Source organism: Ranitomeya imitator, chromosome 7 (assembly GCF_032444005.1).
Source record: "Ranitomeya imitator isolate aRanImi1 chromosome 7, aRanImi1.pri, whole genome shotgun sequence".
In the NCBI taxonomy this organism is placed as follows: domain Eukaryota; kingdom Metazoa; phylum Chordata; class Amphibia; order Anura; family Dendrobatidae; genus Ranitomeya; species Ranitomeya imitator.
The window spans coordinates 202,209,531-202,228,271 of record NC_091288.1 but is presented as its reverse complement, the minus strand read 5'-3'; the positions used below and the strand labels follow the sequence as shown (position 1 = coordinate 202,228,271).

At 45.8% G+C, this 18,741-nt stretch overlaps 1 protein-coding gene across 1 annotated transcript in view; it reads right to left on the bottom strand.

Moving 5' to 3' along the window:
* Positions 1-15,796, bottom strand: part of IFT140 (intraflagellar transport 140) — a 92,658-nt gene extending 76,862 nt beyond the window's left edge. Inside the window, exons 1-10 of the mRNA XM_069734405.1 lie at positions 15,706-15,796; positions 12,100-12,266; positions 10,706-10,924; positions 9,530-9,651; positions 7,835-7,956; positions 5,048-5,223; positions 4,055-4,146; positions 3,345-3,451; positions 2,792-2,937; positions 1,379-1,582 (exon numbers count right to left, since the gene is read on the bottom strand). Of these exons, the coding sequence (XP_069590506.1) occupies positions 1,379-1,582; positions 2,792-2,937; positions 3,345-3,451; positions 4,055-4,146; positions 5,048-5,223; positions 7,835-7,956; positions 9,530-9,651; positions 10,706-10,924; positions 12,100-12,246 (1,335 nt within the window). The 5' untranslated portion in view covers positions 12,247-12,266; positions 15,706-15,796. The remainder of the gene's footprint in view (positions 1-1,378; positions 1,583-2,791; positions 2,938-3,344; positions 3,452-4,054; positions 4,147-5,047; positions 5,224-7,834; positions 7,957-9,529; positions 9,652-10,705; positions 10,925-12,099; positions 12,267-15,705) is intronic.
* Positions 15,797-18,741: the final 2,945 nt, after the last annotated feature.

Here is an 18,741-nt window from a genome sequence, read left to right as displayed (position 1 = left end):
AGCAATGTGTCACTAACTGGGTTGCTTGCTGCAGTTTTGATTACAAAAAAAAACCAAAATACACTTTTCCTCTGCTACAAATCTTGCACTGCTCTGAATGCAAGCTCTATATAACTCCATCCACACCACTGATTGGCTGTTTTCTCTGTACACTGTGCATAGGCAGAAAGGTTCCAATCAGTGGTAGGGGCGGGGTTGGACTACGGTATACTAGTCCTCTAGTGATAAAAAAATCACTGTTTAATCAGCAGGTGATTATCAAAACTACAATAATTGACTCATTGCTAAAATTAGGGTCTCTGTCCCTACATCACGCTGCTCTCAGATTAGGTGGCAAAAACCTGGTGACAGATTCCTTTAACAGTAATGTCTAATGAAGCAGTCCCCAAATTATGGATTCCTAAACACTTGACGTTGAGGCCTGTGATTGGTGGCAATGATCAGCTGACTGGGACAATTTGTGGATCAGATGTTATTAATGTCTCCTAAAACAGCATGCTGGGAGTTGTAGTTCTATAACATCAGAATCCTCATAGCTTGGAAATCACAAGTCTGATGAATTCTAAAAAGCCATTAAAGGGGTATTCCCAGCTTCAAGATTCTATCCCAATATGCAGAAGGTGTAATAATAATATTAGCAAATACTTCCAATTTGAAATGTAGTATAGCTCTTCTGATTCAATATGTTGCTTACCCCATGTGCAGACATTTAAGTTGTTTAGGTATCCATGGTTATAACCACTAACTGGCACTATATGAGTGGTTGTAACCAAGTATACCTAAGCTATTGCAATGCCCTGTGCATGGGGCAAGTGACATAGCGAATCAGAAGAACTATCCTACATTTCTAATTGGAGGTATTTGCAAATATTATCATTACACCTATTACATATTGGGATATGATCTCAGAGATGGGAATACCACTTTAAACTTTTCTTGTAGGATGTAACAAAAGAAAAACGATATGTGCATGCAGAAAGCATTTTCAATGGAAACAGTTTGCTGCGGAGTTCGCAAATCTGCAGCAAAATCAACACAGGTTACATATTTGCAGCAAATTTCATCCTCTGCTTTTGCAAAGGGTGAAATCCGGAGACAATCTGCAGCATAAATTGACATGCCGCATATTTAAAATCCAAACCGCAGGTCAATTTACAAGAGTATACATTGTAGAGAGTTTATTAACGGTGAGTGAATGAGAGCTGATAACATGAAAATACTGCAGCATATTCGACAGGTATGAACATACATCTAAAAGGGGGCTGATATAATAATAGTCCAGTGTAAATGCACAAAATGATCAGCAGATCGTGCAAACACAGAGACGCTACAGTATGAGAATCAGATGCTGAAATCATACACTGCACAGCCCGCTCACCTTTGTGACAAAGACTCCTTTCATGTACATGTCAGTCTTCAAGCTGTGTCTGGTTCCTGTGCTGAAGTAGGTCAGGCTGAGCAGAGAAGGCGCCACCTGGATTGCTGCGACTTGTTGATGGAAATGTGAGGACATGACGTGTTCGCTGAGGACCAGCACCGAACTCAGGTTGTTTACAGCTAAAAGATTCTTTGACGATCCCCACTGTATCAAGAAAAGAACAATATATCGGACACAGATCAATAAGCGAGGTGATAGCGAGGATGAATAGACGATGAATCAGAACATTAGAATAAAAAAGGATATATAAAAACAGATCTTTCACCTTAAGTTGATTTCTCAAAGAAAACAAAAGTACTTTAAAGGGGTTGTTCGGGCTTGGGGTACAAGTCTGCGGTCATTTTATGTGACTGCAGACTTGTGAATCCTCACAGCGTGCAGGATTCTCCGATGCCGCAGTGTGACTGCAAGTATAGTTACCTGCCAACTAGACGTGAATTGAGTAAGGCCAGACATGTCTAGTTGGAATGAGGCTGGAAGGATGCAAAGTGCAATCTTGCATTCACATAATCATGCGCTCCCGGTAATTCCTGACAACTAGCCTGTGAGGATTCACAAGTCTGCAAACTTGAGCCCCAAGCCCGGAAAACCCCTTTAAGGCCAATCTCACACGTCCAGCTAATTACGGTACCGGAGTTATCCGTGTCCGTGTACTCACGTAGGCCATCCGTGTGGGATCCGTGTGATGTCCGTGAGTACGTTTTTAGGGTCCGTGTGCTGTACGTGTGTCCGTGTATTGCAACAATTTTTACAATTTTAACCCTATGACAGGAAAAATGCACACGGACAGCACACGGATGGCACACGGACAGCATCCGTGTGCGGTACGTGTTTACACGGACCCATTTACTTTAATGGGTCCGTGTGATCCGTGCGCTCCCACTAACACTGACATGTCTCCGTGTTTTGCAAACGGACACACGGTCCGTGAAAACACTCTGACATGTGCAGAGACACATTGATTTTAATGTGTATATGTGAGTCATTGTCTCCGGTACGTGAGGAAACTGTCACCACACGTACCGGAGCCACTGACGTGTGAAACAGGCCTAAACCATGAAGTATCAAAACATCAGCCCAGAGCTATATTTATGCATTTTTGCTTGTCGCTAATGTCAAAAAATTACCACAGCGATTGTCTCCTACATTGGTGGTTAGTTAGCTTCACTTACATATTACTGTATTGAAAGCTGTGTGCAGACATTGAGCCAGCAAAGCATGCTAGGAGATTTCAGCTCTGAAGCCTAAAGTATAATAAATACAGCAGTGGCGCATAATACAAGTCACCTGCATCAGTCACATCAAATTCAGACAGAACGGAAGAGAAATGTGGAAAAAAACAAAAAGACTCACTTGGATTTGCACGATGTTGCCTTCCAGTTCTGTTGGGGTGCTAAGCTTCCAGCCGTCTTTTCCTTCTGTCCTCAGCGACTTCTGTCCATCAGTGACTTTGCTCCACATAGCCACCTTGCCCTTATTGGTTCCAGCTGCCAGAATTGCTACAAGGCAAAAATTTAAGAGCTGAATGATTCCAAACCTGGACATACGTACAGGTACAAAGAAAGGCAATGTCGGAGATGGCAAGTATAAGGTGTCATGCTGCAATATACTTTCCATAATGTCTAATAGAACTGACAACGCAGGAGACGTAAACAGCCATAATGAGACATCAGCAGAATTTTTAAAGCTTTTGTCATGGCTTTATCTGTTATTAAGTCATACCCAGAATCCCCAGACAAGGCTAGAAAAGCCATTTTCCCTTTAATGTCATTGTTACATAGAAGAACGGCAAATTCAGAGATTGCAGAATATGCCTGGAGCCAAAGTAAAAAGTGGCTGCTGCACTCGGATGAGAGCACTCACGAGATATTAGCTCTGTATAATAAGAACTGAGGGGCGGTGATACCTTTTACAGGACAGTAAGAAATGCAGTTTATAGTTTCTTCCATTTCAAATCCCAATTGCTCATCCAGGAACAGCACATAATGGTCATCTCGCTCCAGATCCCAGAATCTGAAAAATGAACAGCAAATTTCCCGTGATATATTGTGCCACCAATTGTATACATCTATACTGCAGAGCTGGGATTTAACCCTGCCTTTCCCAGCTATTATATAATTAGAATATAGAATTCCCCCGATCTTATACTGATAACTTATCCCAGGAATAGGTCATCAACATCTCAACCTGAAAAACCCCAATAATATTCCTGATGATTTGGGCCACGCATTTCAACAATTTTCTTTACACCATTTGCAAACCCTCATGCCAATTTCAACAGCAAAGAACAAATATCATAGGTGGAAATAAAGTCAGAAATCTACACATACTACTTGAAATGTAAGGGTAAGGTCACCCAAGTGGCTGCTAAGCAGACCTGAAACCAGCTTACATGCGTTTTTATTGCAATTGCTGCAGTTTTCACATGGTTAATAGCTACTGAGAACAACTGCATTTTGCCTGTAATTGTGCGAGCATTAACCATCAATCTGAAAGCCTAGCTAGTCTGCAGTAAAACCATATGTCAGGGCAGTTTCCAGCCATGTCTCTGCTGTTTGGTGGCCGCCCTATGCGACCTTATCCTAATATAAAATAAGTAGGACAAGAATGAATTACCTTATGACACTTTCCCCGGTTGCAGTGATCAGTAAGGTGTTGTTGACACAGATGATATCCGTGGTTTTACCAATTCTCCCAGTCAACTTCACCTGTTAAATGAAATTCAGTGTAGTAATCATGTTAACCCAACAAGTAGACATCATCTGTCATCACAAATCATGAAGAAGCTGAGCACTTCTGCCTCCTGAAGTGAGCACTTCGAAATAGTAGTTTGAGTGATCAGTAAAGGTCTAAGGACCGAAGTCCCCAATCAACCTGCACAAAGTTTTAAGATCCACAAGAAACTAAGAAAATTAGTAAAATGGAGGTACACTTTAAAGGGGGTGTCCAGGCCTTTCACAAACGTCTGCAGTCACTCTGTGAAAGTATAGACTGAACATCTGGAGGTAGTCACTAGACTACTCCGGCACCGCCGGCTCCTCCTGCACTGCCCTAGTTGATTGACAGGTCTCTAGCTAAGTACACAAATGGAAAACACTCGTCAATCACCTACAGTGGAGCGAAGCGAAGCCGGCTAGGATGGTGCAGAAGTAGTCTTTCCGTCTATTGTCCCAGACTCTTCAAACTACACTTACTCTGAAACGCTGGAAAGTTTTTAGAAACCTAGAAACTATAAAAGTAAAAATCCCTTTGTTCATATTAATGAAGAAGATTTTTAATAAGAAGTAAATTGCAAAGTTGATTGTTTTTACAGGTAGTTTGCAATTTTACGCGTTTAATAAGATGAGACAACCACTGAGTGCGGTCTCTACTTTGAACAGCACCACTTATCTACCATTAGAAAAAAGGCATAACGTATCATTACAGTCTGCGAGTACTGAAGATATAAATGCTACGCAATGTATAGTCAATTACTATGGAAAAAGGCATGTTCTAATCAGATCTAAAGGGCAGAATCTGAGCAGGAAATCCATCACTTCTGCACTTCCATAAATACTAGCAAAATGCCTGAAAATGGTTCGCACTGAAACATGCAAGATGTCTACGTACCTTAGAAATCTCCTCAGCTTCTCCTTCCGGACTTACAAAGAATTGAGACAGTAGCAAATTTTCTGTCACCACCACTAATACCGATTTCTTCTCCAAGAACAGAAGTCTCCTTGCCGGACTGTCCAGTGCGATTATTTGGCTGCTCTTCGCCTGTTCATTAATCCAGTGTATGGAACCTGATACCAATAATAAAAGGTAGATTAATAGAGTTTGCATCATACATGCAAAATGGATTGAGCTTACTAAGCTGAGCAGGAGGAAGGGGTATTCCTATTATTGTCTACAGCCAAGCCATCAGATACAATCGTATATGTTCCAACCCCATGGATAGGGATGAACACGTTGATCGCCTCAGAAAGACCTTTTTGAATCAGGGCTACCACCCAAGAACAATTGAAAATAAGATCACAAGAGCCACCAGAATATCAAGGAATCACCTGCTACATTACAAAGCTAAAGAAGAAAATAACCGGGTGCCTCTAGTAGCCACCTACAATCCAAATCTGGAGGTGCTAAGGGGAGCTGCACGGAAATTACAACCTTTACTACAAAAAAGATCCCCGCTTATAATCCATTTTTCCAGACCCCCCACTACTGTGTTTTAGGCAGCCCCCAAATCTAAGAAGCATCATTGTCAGAAGCTCCCTGTCCTCTGCAACAGCTGCGGGTACCTTTCCTCGCAATCAGAAAAAATGTAAAACCTGTCCATTTATAAAAACCACGGACAAGATAAAGATCCCCAATTCACATCAGGACTACAAGATCCCAGGTACTTTCAGCTGCGTCACTTCTAATGTGGTGTACCTAATTATTTGTACCAAATGTCCATCTGGGGGTCTGTATGTGGGGGAGACAGGGCAGAAACTGAGAGCAAGGATGAACTCTCATCGCCACACAATAAAAGAAAAAAAGAATGGATCTACCTGTGGCAATACCTTTTTCTCTCCCTGATCACAGCATTATGGACATGAAATTACTTGTATTAAAGGGTAATTTCAAATCTCAGAGAGACAGAAGAGTTTGGGAATATAAACTGATGATGACCTTTGACATACTCAGTGCAGGAATGAATGTGTCACATGGATTTATGTCTTTTTACATCAATTGAGGAATTTGCTCCTCAGACCATGTGGGGTCATCGTAACATAGAACCAGACCCCAATCAGAGGACAATAAAACATTCACACTCCTTATCTATGAACTGTTCCAATATTTATGGACACAACTGTTTATCACTCTCACATAATGGTAGTTCTGCTTCATGTCACCTGTCTAAGGCTGGTTTCACATTGGCGTTTTTTCGGGTGCGTTTTTGCGGTAAAAAACGCAAAAAACGCATGGTGAAAAAACGCATGCAAACGCGTGTAAACGCTGCGTTTTTTTGATGCATGCGTTTTTGCATGTGGTGAAAAAAACGCGGCGTTTTGGCGCGTTTACATGCGTTTTTACATGCGTTTGCGTTTTTTAAACGCATGCTGAGAAATGTGTGACAGCTGCCAATCATCAAAATAAAGTAAAAAACCCACTATAAACAGAAATAGTTAGGGTTAAGGGTAGGCTTAGGGGTAGGGATCATAACCCTAACCCTAAGGGATCCTAACCCTAACCCTACCCCTACCCCTAAGGGGTCCTAACCCTAACCCTACCCCTAACCCTAAGGGATCCTAACCCTACCCCTAACCCTAACCATAAAGGGATTAGGGTTAGGATCCCTTAGGGTTAGGGGTAGGGTTAGGGGTAGGGTTAGGGGTAGGGTTAGGATCCCTTAGGGTTAGGGGTAGGGTTAGGGTTAGGGGTAGGGTTAGGTTCCCTTTATCACCTTTATGTTGGGGGGTGGCATATCAGTGTGTTTTCTGTTTTTTTAATAAAAAAAACGCATGCGTTTTTTACCGCAAAAAACGCATGCACCAAAAAACGCATGCGTCCCCATTGACTCCAATGTATTTTTTGACCCCCCAAAAAAACGCATGAAAACGCATGCGTTTTTTTTTGGTCCAAAAAACGCTTCTAAAAATACTACAAGTAGAATTTCAGAAAATGAATGCATGCAGTAAAAAAACGCATGCGTCAAAAAACGCGACCAAACGCGTACACAAAAAAACGCATGCGTTTTCAATGTTAAATATAGGGAAAAAAAACGCATGCGTTTTTTTGAAAAAAAACGCTGCAGACAAAAACGCAAGTGTGAAACCACCCTTATCTATGGAATTATTTCTGGGCTGTTATGTGCATAAATATGTCATTCTACAGAATTTGTATTAGTCTATGCCTGATGAAGAGACCTGTGTAGTCTCGAAAGCTTGCGATGTTACCATCTTTTCAGTTAGCCATTAAATGGTATCAACCACTGAGGACTCTCAATTCTAAATATTTTTCTATCCACTGGCCAACACAGTACCAAGATATATATCTTTCCGCCATCACTATGATGAGTTGGGATCCTAACTCTAAGACCCCCAAATCTGAATTAAAGGGCCGCAGCTCTGAAGTCCCTTTCATTGCTTTTGCTCTGCACAAAGGTATAACCAGTCACATCAGGGCATGCCACCACGAACCAGGCAATTTTGCATTTCAGCGTGTTCACTCCTTTAGAGACTTGTCAGATAGGTATCTACTCTTTCTTTACTATATAAATAACTACCAGTCAGAGAGGAAGCATAAATTACACCACACTAGGAACGAAGCATTCATGAAATAGTTTGGGAATGATCATTGTTGGTAAAAAAAAAAAAAAACAACAACAAAACCACACCACCAGAGGTGAGATTCACCTTCACTGTCACATACCGTCTCCTGTGCTGAGGAAGAAGGAGAACTCCTGTTGGGCGGCTGCCTTCATTTTCCAATTAAACATATCCAAAGCCTTTTCATCTCCGCTCACTGCAGCTTTAGCCAGCTGTGCCATATCCCTGAAAAAAAAAAAAAAAGGCAATAACAATCACGAGACCGTCAGATCTGTTCATGGCAACCTGGTCTCCAGATCAGATCACTTCTTCAATTTAAATGATTAGGAGCTGATCTGCAATCACTGGGAGCGGCCACGTAACAGGGTGATAAAGCTGCACAAAGCCGTGGTGTTCTGCTCCATATACAGCTGCTGGAGCTGGTAACAAATGCTCGGGGTTGTCCCCCCACAGATCTGATACTGATGACCTAACCTAAGGATAGATCATCAATATTAGATGCCCAGACAATCCCCTTCATAGATTTGTGATAGGAGCTATGTATAGCAGAAACAGATGCAACGTTTGCTTACTGTCAGTCAAGTTTAAAGGGGTTGTCTGACCTTATGCTACAAGTCTGCATTCTCTCTATGGCCCCTTCACCTGTCCGTATAAGATCATATTCACACGATCAGTATTTGTAAGCCAAAACCAGGAGTGGGTGAAAAATGCAGAAGTGGTGACAAGTTGCTATTATACCTTTCCTCTGATTGGAAGCCAAAATCAGGAGAGGAATAAATACTGATATAAAATACTGAACATGAGAACGTGGTGACGAGAGTGAGCGGTTAAGTATGTGATTTGCATACTCCTGGCCACAATCTGACTACACTGTGTCCGGTCTCGCTCAATATTCCTGCATTGAATGAAGCTGCGCCTGTTTGGTCGGCACGTAACAGCAAGTACGCAAATCACATACTGGCAACCATGTGCCAACCGCGAGGATTCACAAGTCTGCAGACACATAGAATGACTGCAGACTTGTAGCCTTAAGGTACCTTCACACTGAGCGACGCTGCACCGATACCGACAACAATGTCGATCGCTGCAGCGTCGCTGTTTGGTGGCTGGAGAGCTGACACACAGACAGCTCTCCATCGACCAACGATCCCGAGGTCCCCGATAACCAGGGTAAACATCGGGTTAATAAGCGCAGGGCCGCACTTAGTAACCCGATGTTTACCCTGGTTACCAGCGTAAACGTTAAAAAAACAAACACTACATACTTACCTTCAGCTGTCTGTCCCCGGCGCTCTGCTTTCCTGCACTGACTGTGAGCACAGCGGCCGGAAAGCACAGCGGTGACGTCACCGCTCTGCTTTCCGGCTGGCCGGCGCTGACACAGGATGCAGGAGGAGTGCAGAGAAGCAGAGCGCCGGGGACAGACAGCAGAAGGTAAGTATGTAGTGTTTGTTTTTTTTTTACTTTTACGATGGTAACCAGGGTAAACATCGGGTTACTAAGCGCGGCCCTGCACTTAGTAACCTGATGTTTACCCTGGTTACCAGTGAAGACATCGCTGAATCGGCGTCACACACGCCGATTCAGCGATGTCTGCAAGGAGTCCAGCGACGAAATAAAGTTCTGGACTTTCTGCAGGGACCAACGACATCACAGCAGGATCCTGATCGCTGCTGCGTGTCAAACACAACGATATCGCTAGCCAGGACGCTGCAACGTCACGGATCGCTAGCGATATCGTTGTGAAGTTGATTTGTGTGAAGGTACCTTTAGGCCGGATATCCCCTTTACTACTTACTCTTCTGGAGCCAACGGTTTAAAAAGGCAGTGAGTTAAAGGCTTGTGGTAGTCCAGCTTCAGTAATGGTGCTCCCTGTACCCGACCACGCTGGTCCAGTCTCCACATCACAAGTAAGCCATTCTATAGAAAAGAAATGAAAGATAAATCAACCATAAGAGGATTTAGCGTGCATTCACATTGCATTTGCAGCGATTTCTTAACTCTGGCAGAAGCTGCTGACGTACAGTATACCAGTCAAGAGGCAAACAATGGTGTATGAAACCTATATCCTCCCATGTAAAAAAAAAAAAAAAGTCCTATGAAGATAAGAAATACATTACAGGACTATGCACTGGAATACTATCTATATGGGATATGATGGGTTTAGCACAAAAAAGACACTGCATGATAAAAATTACCCAATGTAATTTAAATCAAGATCTCTGCTTGCAGGCAGTCGGTAGGGATCTTCAAAGCTTGGTACAAGACACAGCTCTGATATCTGTGAGACATATGACCAGGATATAACGATGGATGATATGCAATAACTGCAAGCAGAGATATGGAAAAGAGATACTGGAAAACTGCATACTTTTTATTATGCAGTGGATAAACATTATTGGTCATATCCATAAAGGTACCGTCACACTCAGAGACGCTGCAGCGATATAGACAATGAGCCGATCGCTGCAGCGTCGCTGTTTAGGTCGCTGTAGAGACGTCAAACACAGCAACTCCAGAACGATGCAGGAGCGATCCAGTGACGTACTTATCGTTCTCGCTGGTTGTTAGCTCCATGTAAAACGTTGCTGGCATCGTTGCTTTTGATGTCAAACATGACGATACACGACGACCTGACGATGAAATAAAGTTCTGGACTTCTAGCTCCGACCAGCGATGGCACAGCGGGATCCAGATCACTGCTGCGTGTCAAACACAACAAGATCGCTATCCAGGACGCTGCAACGTCACGGATCGTTGTCATTCTCGTTGCAAAGTTGCTCAGTGTGACGGTACCTTAACTCTTTAAGGGAACTACAGGTAGCAGCATTGTATGTAAATGTGATCCCCCAACATGCAAGCTGACATCCAGCATGTCATCCATGTAATTAATGGCCCTGATCCATTGTTCTTTGCTGATCTCAGGAACGCAATCTGCGGATGAGGGTCAATCACCGAGACCTGCAATACTCACAAGATCTCCTGAAATGAGGCGGCTGCTACTGCTCCACTCCAGCAAGGAGACCTCTGCGCTGTGTGAGGATGGGACGGTGTGATTCTCCTTGTCCGCCTCGTTTAATATGAAGACTTCCCCCGAAGGCCAGCCCACCGCAAGTAGCCGTTTTGTCGGATGCCAGCTCAGGAGGGTGGGCTGGTAGGACCTTTCGATGTGTGAACCGCTCACATGGTCACCCTGTAACAAAATAAACAACATCAATAAGAAAACTTAGCAAAAGTGACCACTATATAAATACAAAGGATGTGTGAATGATGGCCATAAAATAATCAGAACTATTAAATGCCAAGAAATTAGGGAGAATATACAAATGTGAGGTCTTATCCTTAATAAAAGTTACCTTAAAGGGTTGCCCCATAACTACTCTACAGCACATATCCATATCTGGGGGTCCCACCGATCACACAACCAGATGTCATGTGTTCTCTGTTTTCGAGTGCTGTACCTTTTTTTCATCTCTCCATTAACATAGCCTTTTTTTTTTTTTTGCGAGACGACTTGTAGTTTTGAATGACACCACTTATTTTACCATCCAATGTAGTGAAAAATAGGACAATGCTCAGACCGGCTGGCTGCTCTCCTGACCTGAGCATGACAGACGTATGGAAATACAGGCTGTTATGCTCGAGTTAGCAGAGCCGCCGGCAGGTCCGAGCATTGCGATCAGGCCGTCGTCCGTGTTAGGCTAAGTTCACATTTGCGTTGTGCGGTGCAGCGTCGGCGACGCAACGCACAATGCAAATGTGAACGCATGCACAACGCAGCATTTTGTGACGCATGCGTTCATTTTTTCATGATTTTTGGCGCAGAAAAAACTGCATCATGCAGCGTCCTCTGCGCCCTGACAGTTGCGCCAAAGTGACGCATGCGTCACAAAACGCAAGAGCAACGCATGTCCATGCGCCCCCCATGTTAAATATAGGGGTGCATGACGCATGCGTCGCCGCGGCTGCCCCCGACGCAACGCTAATGTGAACGTAGCCTTATGTGGCAGTGTGACTTCGCCCTAAAAGTGTGGCTACACAGGCCAATGGCAGACCCCTAATCGTTCATACATTGGCAACATGTAGTTTAGTTGCCTGCTGAGACACACTAATCGCACACAGAACACTCGCTAACACGATCCCTCTATGCACATATCATACATTGTTCTCGGCGGCACATGTCCTATTTACGCTGCAGGTTATGCTTCCGAGAATGATCAAACTTTTTGTTTGACCACTTGTTATGACAGGCCTAGGAATGCTCAATTGACAGTGGAAATGGAGGTCTAGCCTTGCACCAACTACACATGATGCCTCCCTATGCCTTCTGTCTCATTTACCCCAATTGTGCAGCTCAAAAGCACCTACCAGTTCACCGTAGACATCGACACAACCCCCAGATGTTGTGCTGACGGAGCCCACAGCCAGCAAGGCGTGAAGATTATGCCACGAGATGAGAGACGGCGATGCTGTCGCATTTGGAGTTTCAACACGATGGTCAAAATACACGGCCATTGTTACCAGCGCTCGGAGACCTGTGCGGGACACAAGAACTGAGCATGTCAAATACTAACAAAACAAAATCCCATTCTGCTCTGTAGATTGGTGGCCTGCAGTTCTGTTTGGATGGGCCCCACCGAATGTATATAACTGTGTGCGTACACCGCGTTCCAAATTATTCTGCTAAGGCTATTTTCCTCTGATTTTCCAAAATGGTCGATGAAAATGAGGCAGTGTAATGCTCAAATCATCAATCATTAAGGATAAATCACAATTTATTGGACAAATCTCCCAATGATAACAGGATTTTTTTTTCAAAATGAAAAAAAATCAAAATGCATCAAATTAGTCTGCACAACAGAGTGTAGGTTGTAAAATAACTAAAAATGGTCATTTGTTCAATTTGCACATTTGTGAAATAAAAAGCATCTTGACAGGCCAAGCTACATGTTAACGCAGGACCCTTCCTTGATATCACCTTCACAATTCTTGCATTCATTGAACTTGCGAGTTTTTGGATAGTTTCAGCTTGAATTCCTTCGCAAGATGTAAGGATAGCCTCTCAGAGCTGCAGTTTTGGTGTGAACGGTCTCCTACCGCCATAGATCTTTTGGTTGAGGATACTCCAAACGATCTCACCTGGCAAACTAATTATCACTTTTTTTCCAGAGTTTGATTTCAGTGATGCAAACACCCCGAGACACAAAACCATCCCCGAGCTTATGTGAAAAACACAAAAATTACATCTTTATGACACTTAAATCCAATTTGCATAATAATTTGGAATGTGGTGTAGTCAATAGCCTTGTTGGCAAACACGCCTATTTCCACGTTTTGCGTGGGTTTAGGGTATGTGAACACGTAGTTTTGATCTCTGCGGATTTTTCCGCAGCGGATTTGAGAAATCTGCAGGTAAAAGGCACTGCGTTTTACCTACGGATTTACTGTGGAATTAACGCGGATTTTGTGTGGATTCCACCTGCAGATTCCTATAGAGGAGCAGGTGTAAACCGTAGCGTAATCCGCACAAAGAATTGACATGACATGCTGCGGAATGTAACCCGCAGCGTTTCCGCACGTTTTTTTCCGCAGCATGGGCACGGCGGATTGCGTTTTCCATAGGTTTACATTGTACTGTAAACGCATGGAAAGCTGCTGCGGACCCACAGCAAAATCCGCAACGTGTGCACATAGCCTTAGAGATACACCTTGACGAGGCAACTGAAGATGGGAAAGAACGCAGCATGATAGAGCCTATAGATATTACGTGTCCGCTGCGTGTAACCAAACCTTGCAAGCACCCAAGTGAATCGGCGCTAGGATAGCCAGCATACATCACACGCAGGCCACACTTTTGTTTGCATGGTGCAGCGCTTGTTTGGAGCAAATTTTATTATTTGGACCAGAAAAGGGCAATCAAAGGAATCATCATCCATCACAATGAATGAAAGAGTTGTCTGATTGCTGCAAGATCCACTTATTTTAGTTCCTCTCCTCCGATGCTAGAGGCAAAGTTACCTGTTAGCAGCACGGGGGATGACACAGGTGGTGGCAGCAGCCCAACCATTCTGCTCCAAACTGTCAATCATAAGAAGCGCACAGAACCCCCGGCCGGGAGGCACAGGAGCGGGGCGCTCCTGAAGATAACACATGAGAAAACCCTTTTAAACTCCGTTTTTCTGTTCCGATGATGGAACATAGGAGTGAAGGGTCCGCTATGGGTGATCTCAGTCCTGTATGGTAGGAACGGTTAATAAGGGGAAATCCTGGTGACAGGTTGTGGTTACAATAGGGGGATCCTCCCAGTGAACAAGCAGCTGTGATGTGGGGTGAATGTGGGCGAACTGGAGACATGGTGCGGCTGCAATAATAGCGAGCCAACCCGTCAGTCTGGAAATCAGTCCGTAGTCCACAGCCGGTGTGCTGACCGCCATATCTGGACCGGCCGAGGGTCTCCAGATCCGAGCTCAACAACTTCATCAGCAAAGATGTGTTGTTTGTGTCAGGACCAGGGCTGTGGAGTCGGAGCCCATTTTGGTGGAGATGGCGGTTTGGCTTACCGACTTTACAGTCCTGGTCGGGACACCCACGGCTGGTGGTCGGGACACCCACGGCTGGTGGTCGGGACACCCACGGCTGGTGGTCGGGACACCCACGGCTGGTGGTCGGGACACCCACGGCTGGTGGTCGGGACACCCACGGCTGGTGGTCGGGACACCCACGGCTGGTGGTCGGGACACCCACGGCTGGTGGTCGGGACACCCACGGCTGGTGGTCGGGACACCCACGGCTGGTGGTCGGGACACCCACGGCTGGTGGTCGGGACACCCACGGCTGGTGGTCGGGACACCCACGGCTGGTGGTCGGGACACCCACGGCTGGTGGTCGGGACACCCACGGCTGGTGGTCGGGACACCCACGGCTGGTGGTCGGGACACCCACGGCTGGTGGTCGGGACACCCACGGCTGGTGGTCGGGACACCCACGGCTGGTGGTCGGGACACCCACGGCTGGTGGTCGGGACACCCACGGCTGGTGGTCGGGACACCCACGGCTGGTGGTCGGGACACCCACGGCTGGTGGTCGGGACACCCACGGCTGGTGGTCGGGACACCCACGGCTGGTGGTCGGGACACCCACGGCTGGTGGTCGGGACACCCACGGCTGGTGGTCGGGACACCCACGGCTGGTGGTCGGGACACCCACGGCTGGTGGTCGGGACACCCACGGCTGGTGGTCGGGACACCCACGGCTGGTGGTCGGGACACCCACGGCTGGTGGTCGGGACACCCACGGCTGGTGGTCGGGACACCCACGGCTGGTGGTCGGGACACCCACGGCTGGTGGTCGGGACACCCACGGCTGGTGGTCGGGACACCCACGGCTGGTGGTCGGGACACCCACGGCTGGTGGTCGGGACACCCACGGCTGGTGGTCTGGACTGGGACATGTGAAGACTAAACGCTGGGGTGCGTCATCCACCACATATACCGCATATTGGGCCGGATTCACACGCTGTGTCGCCATTATAGCTGGGCCCATCGCTAATCACCAGAACGGGGGTCCGGTGCCCACTGCCTGAGTGCTGTGCGCTGCCCCCATAGACAATGAATGGAGTGTCGCCCTCGCCCTGGTGATAGGGCTTCTATCCTACACATTGCCCTTCAGTGGCTGCGCAGTAAAGCGAGATTTAGCTGCAAAACCTCACGCCCTTCCACCACCAAAACCGCACAACGCTGAAAACTGTGCCACGTAGCGTCACCGCGGAAAACTGCGAAAACAAGACAGTCCCATGTAAATGTCATCACAGCCTTATAATGGCTCACGTGCATTATAACTTATAATGACATTTAACCCCTTCACAATAATAATAATAATAATAAGGATGCAATGCGGATAGAGAGAGCGCAGTCACAGAGATCTCCTACAGACGCGTGTATCGCCCTCCATTACCCGGTACCGCCTGCGTCTTACCCTCCGGCCTCCTCCCTGATTATCTCCGTTACCTCCCGTTAGGCTTCACCTCCTCAACCAGGCCGCTTTGCTTTCTCGTTACCCTGACAACGGAGACAGAGAGCCACGTGTCTATCACGCACCAATCATTGCGGCGTATCGCAGGAGTTCCACCTAGCGTTCAAAAAGTGTAATTGCTCTGAATGAACGTTCTAAGGTTGTGTGGTGGTCACGTGACTCTCCCCCAGGTCCTTATCATTGCTGTTCTTACTGACTTCTGCTCCATTCATTGTCTATGGGAGATAATTGATAACCGAGCGCTGTACCTGCCTATTTGTGTCAATTCCATAGATTTTAACTGGAACAGCAATGCACATACTCAACTGTCAGTGCATTGAACCCAAGGACTGGGGACCAGTATTTGTGATTAGTGGGACCCCCGTCCCCCAGTGATCAGTAACTATAAAGGCTACTTTCACACTGGCGTTTTTTGCCAGACGTCGCAATGCGTCGTTTATGGCAAAAAACGCATACTACAAAGTTGTTTGCAGGATGCGTTTTTGCCCCATAGATTAACATTAGCGACGCATTGCGACGCTTTGCCACACGTCGCAACCGTCGTGCGACGGTTGCGCCGTGTTGTGGCGGACCGCCGGGAGCAAAAAACGTTAAATGTAACGTTTTTTGCTCCTGACGGATCGCTTTTTCCGACCGCGCATGCGCGTCCGGAACTCCGCCCCCACCTTCCCGCACCTCACAATGGGGCAGCGGATGCGCCGGAGAAAGTCATCCGCTGCCCCCGTTGTGCAGTGCGTCAAACGCTAGCGTCGGAATCTCTGCCCGACGCATTGCGACGGGGAGATTCCGACGCTAGTGTGAAAGTAGCCTAAGTGACAAGTTGTGACTTTATGACAGACCCTTAGGAGTGTGACTAAACATTACATTCACAAAGAGGAAACGTCTGAGGAAGTGAAACAATTGTTGATTGTTTGATGCATATTTGTCTCCTGTAATTCACTTTATATAGAAATAAATAGGATTTAATGTATAACAATAATATTTATTTCTACAGCGATAACATATTCCGCAGCACTTTACATTACAGAGGGGATTTGTACAGACAATAAAAGATATTACAGAATAAAACAACTCAGATACCAAAAAGAGTAAGGTTGCTGTGCACAAGCTACAATCTATGAGGAAATATTGAAGACACGAAAGATAAATGACAAAAAGTGCTTGTAAGGTCCGGCCATCAATATAATAATTAGGGTATTGACATAACGCTGCATGAACACCGGTCACCAGCCCCAGTGTGTGCAGTACAGACACAGAGGGGTATTAAAGGGACACTGTCACCTGAATTTGGAGGGAACAATCTTCAGCCATGGAGGCGGGGTTTTGGGGTTTTTGATTCACCCTTTCCTTACCCGCTGGCTGCATGCTGGCTGCAATATTGGATTGAAGTTGATTCTCTGTCCTCCGTAGTACACGCCTGCACAAGGCAATCTTACCTTGCACAGGCGTGTACTATGGAGGACAGAGAATGAACTTCAATCCAATATTGCAGCCAGCATGCAGCCAGCGGGTAAGGAAAGGGTGAATCAAAAACCCAAAAACCCCGCCTCCATGGCTGAAGATTGTTCCCTCCAAATTCAGGAGACAGTGTCCCTTTAAGTGCATGGAGGGTGCAAAACGGTGAGGCGATAAGTCAGTCTAAAGAAGTGTGTTTTTAGGCCACGTGCAGGCTCGGACTGGCCCACAGGGTAACAGGGGAATCCCCCGGTGGGCCCCTGTGTAGATCTGGGCCCCCAACCCCACTGTATGGGCAGTACTTGGCATAATTCACTTGATTCACTCTGTACAGAAAAAAACAGCATCTCATGATTCATTAACCAAACTACCCAGTGTATTATTATATAGAGAGTAGATGGTGGCCCGATTCTAACGCATCGGGTATTCTAGAATATGTATGTAGTTTACTTATGAAGATTTAAGAATAATGCAATGAATGCACAGGAGTTGGCCAGCCGGGCGCAACCAATTAGCGAAGCGTGGTTCAAATCCCACACCAATTAGCGGCCAGACTGTGCTTGTCGCTGATTGTTCACGCCCGGCCGGGCGTGACCAATCAGTGCACCCAGGGCCAGCTCCAGGTTTTTTAGGGCCCCGGGCGAAAGAGATACAGCAGAAAAATATAGCACAGCCACGTAGCATATAACACAGCCAACGTAGTATATAACAGAGCCCACGTAGTATATAACACAGCCCACGTAGCATATAGCACAGCCACATAGTATATAACACAGCCCACATAGTATATAACACAGCCCACGTAGCATATAGCACAGCCACATAGCATATAACACAGTCACGTAGTATATTGCTCAGCCCACGTAGCATATAACACAGCCCACATAGTATATAGCACAGCCACCTAGTACATAACACAGCCATGTAGTATATAGCACAGCCACGTAGCATATAACACAGCTCACGTAGCATATAACAGAGCCCACGTAGTATATGACACAGCCCACGTAGCATATAGCGCAACCACGAAGTATATAACACAGCCCACGTAGAATATAACACAGCCCACGTAGCATATAGCACAGCCACGTAGCATATAACACAGCCACGTAGCATATAACACAGCCACGTAGCATTTAACACAGCCACGTAGTATATTACCCAGCCCACGTAGCATATAACACAGCCCACGTAGTATATAGCACAGCCACCTAGCACGTAACACAGCCATGTAGCATATAACACAGTCACATAGCATATAACACAGCTCACGTAGCATATAACACTGCCCACGTAGCATATAGAACAGCCACGTAGCATATAACACAGCCATGTAGTATATAACACAGCCACGTAGTATATTGCACAGTCACATAGTATATTGCACAGCCCATGTAGCATATAACACAGCCATGTAGTATATAACACAGCCACATAGTATATATCACAGCCCACATAGTATACAACACAGCCCACATAGTATATAACACAGCCCATGTAGCATATAGCGCAACCACGTAGCAT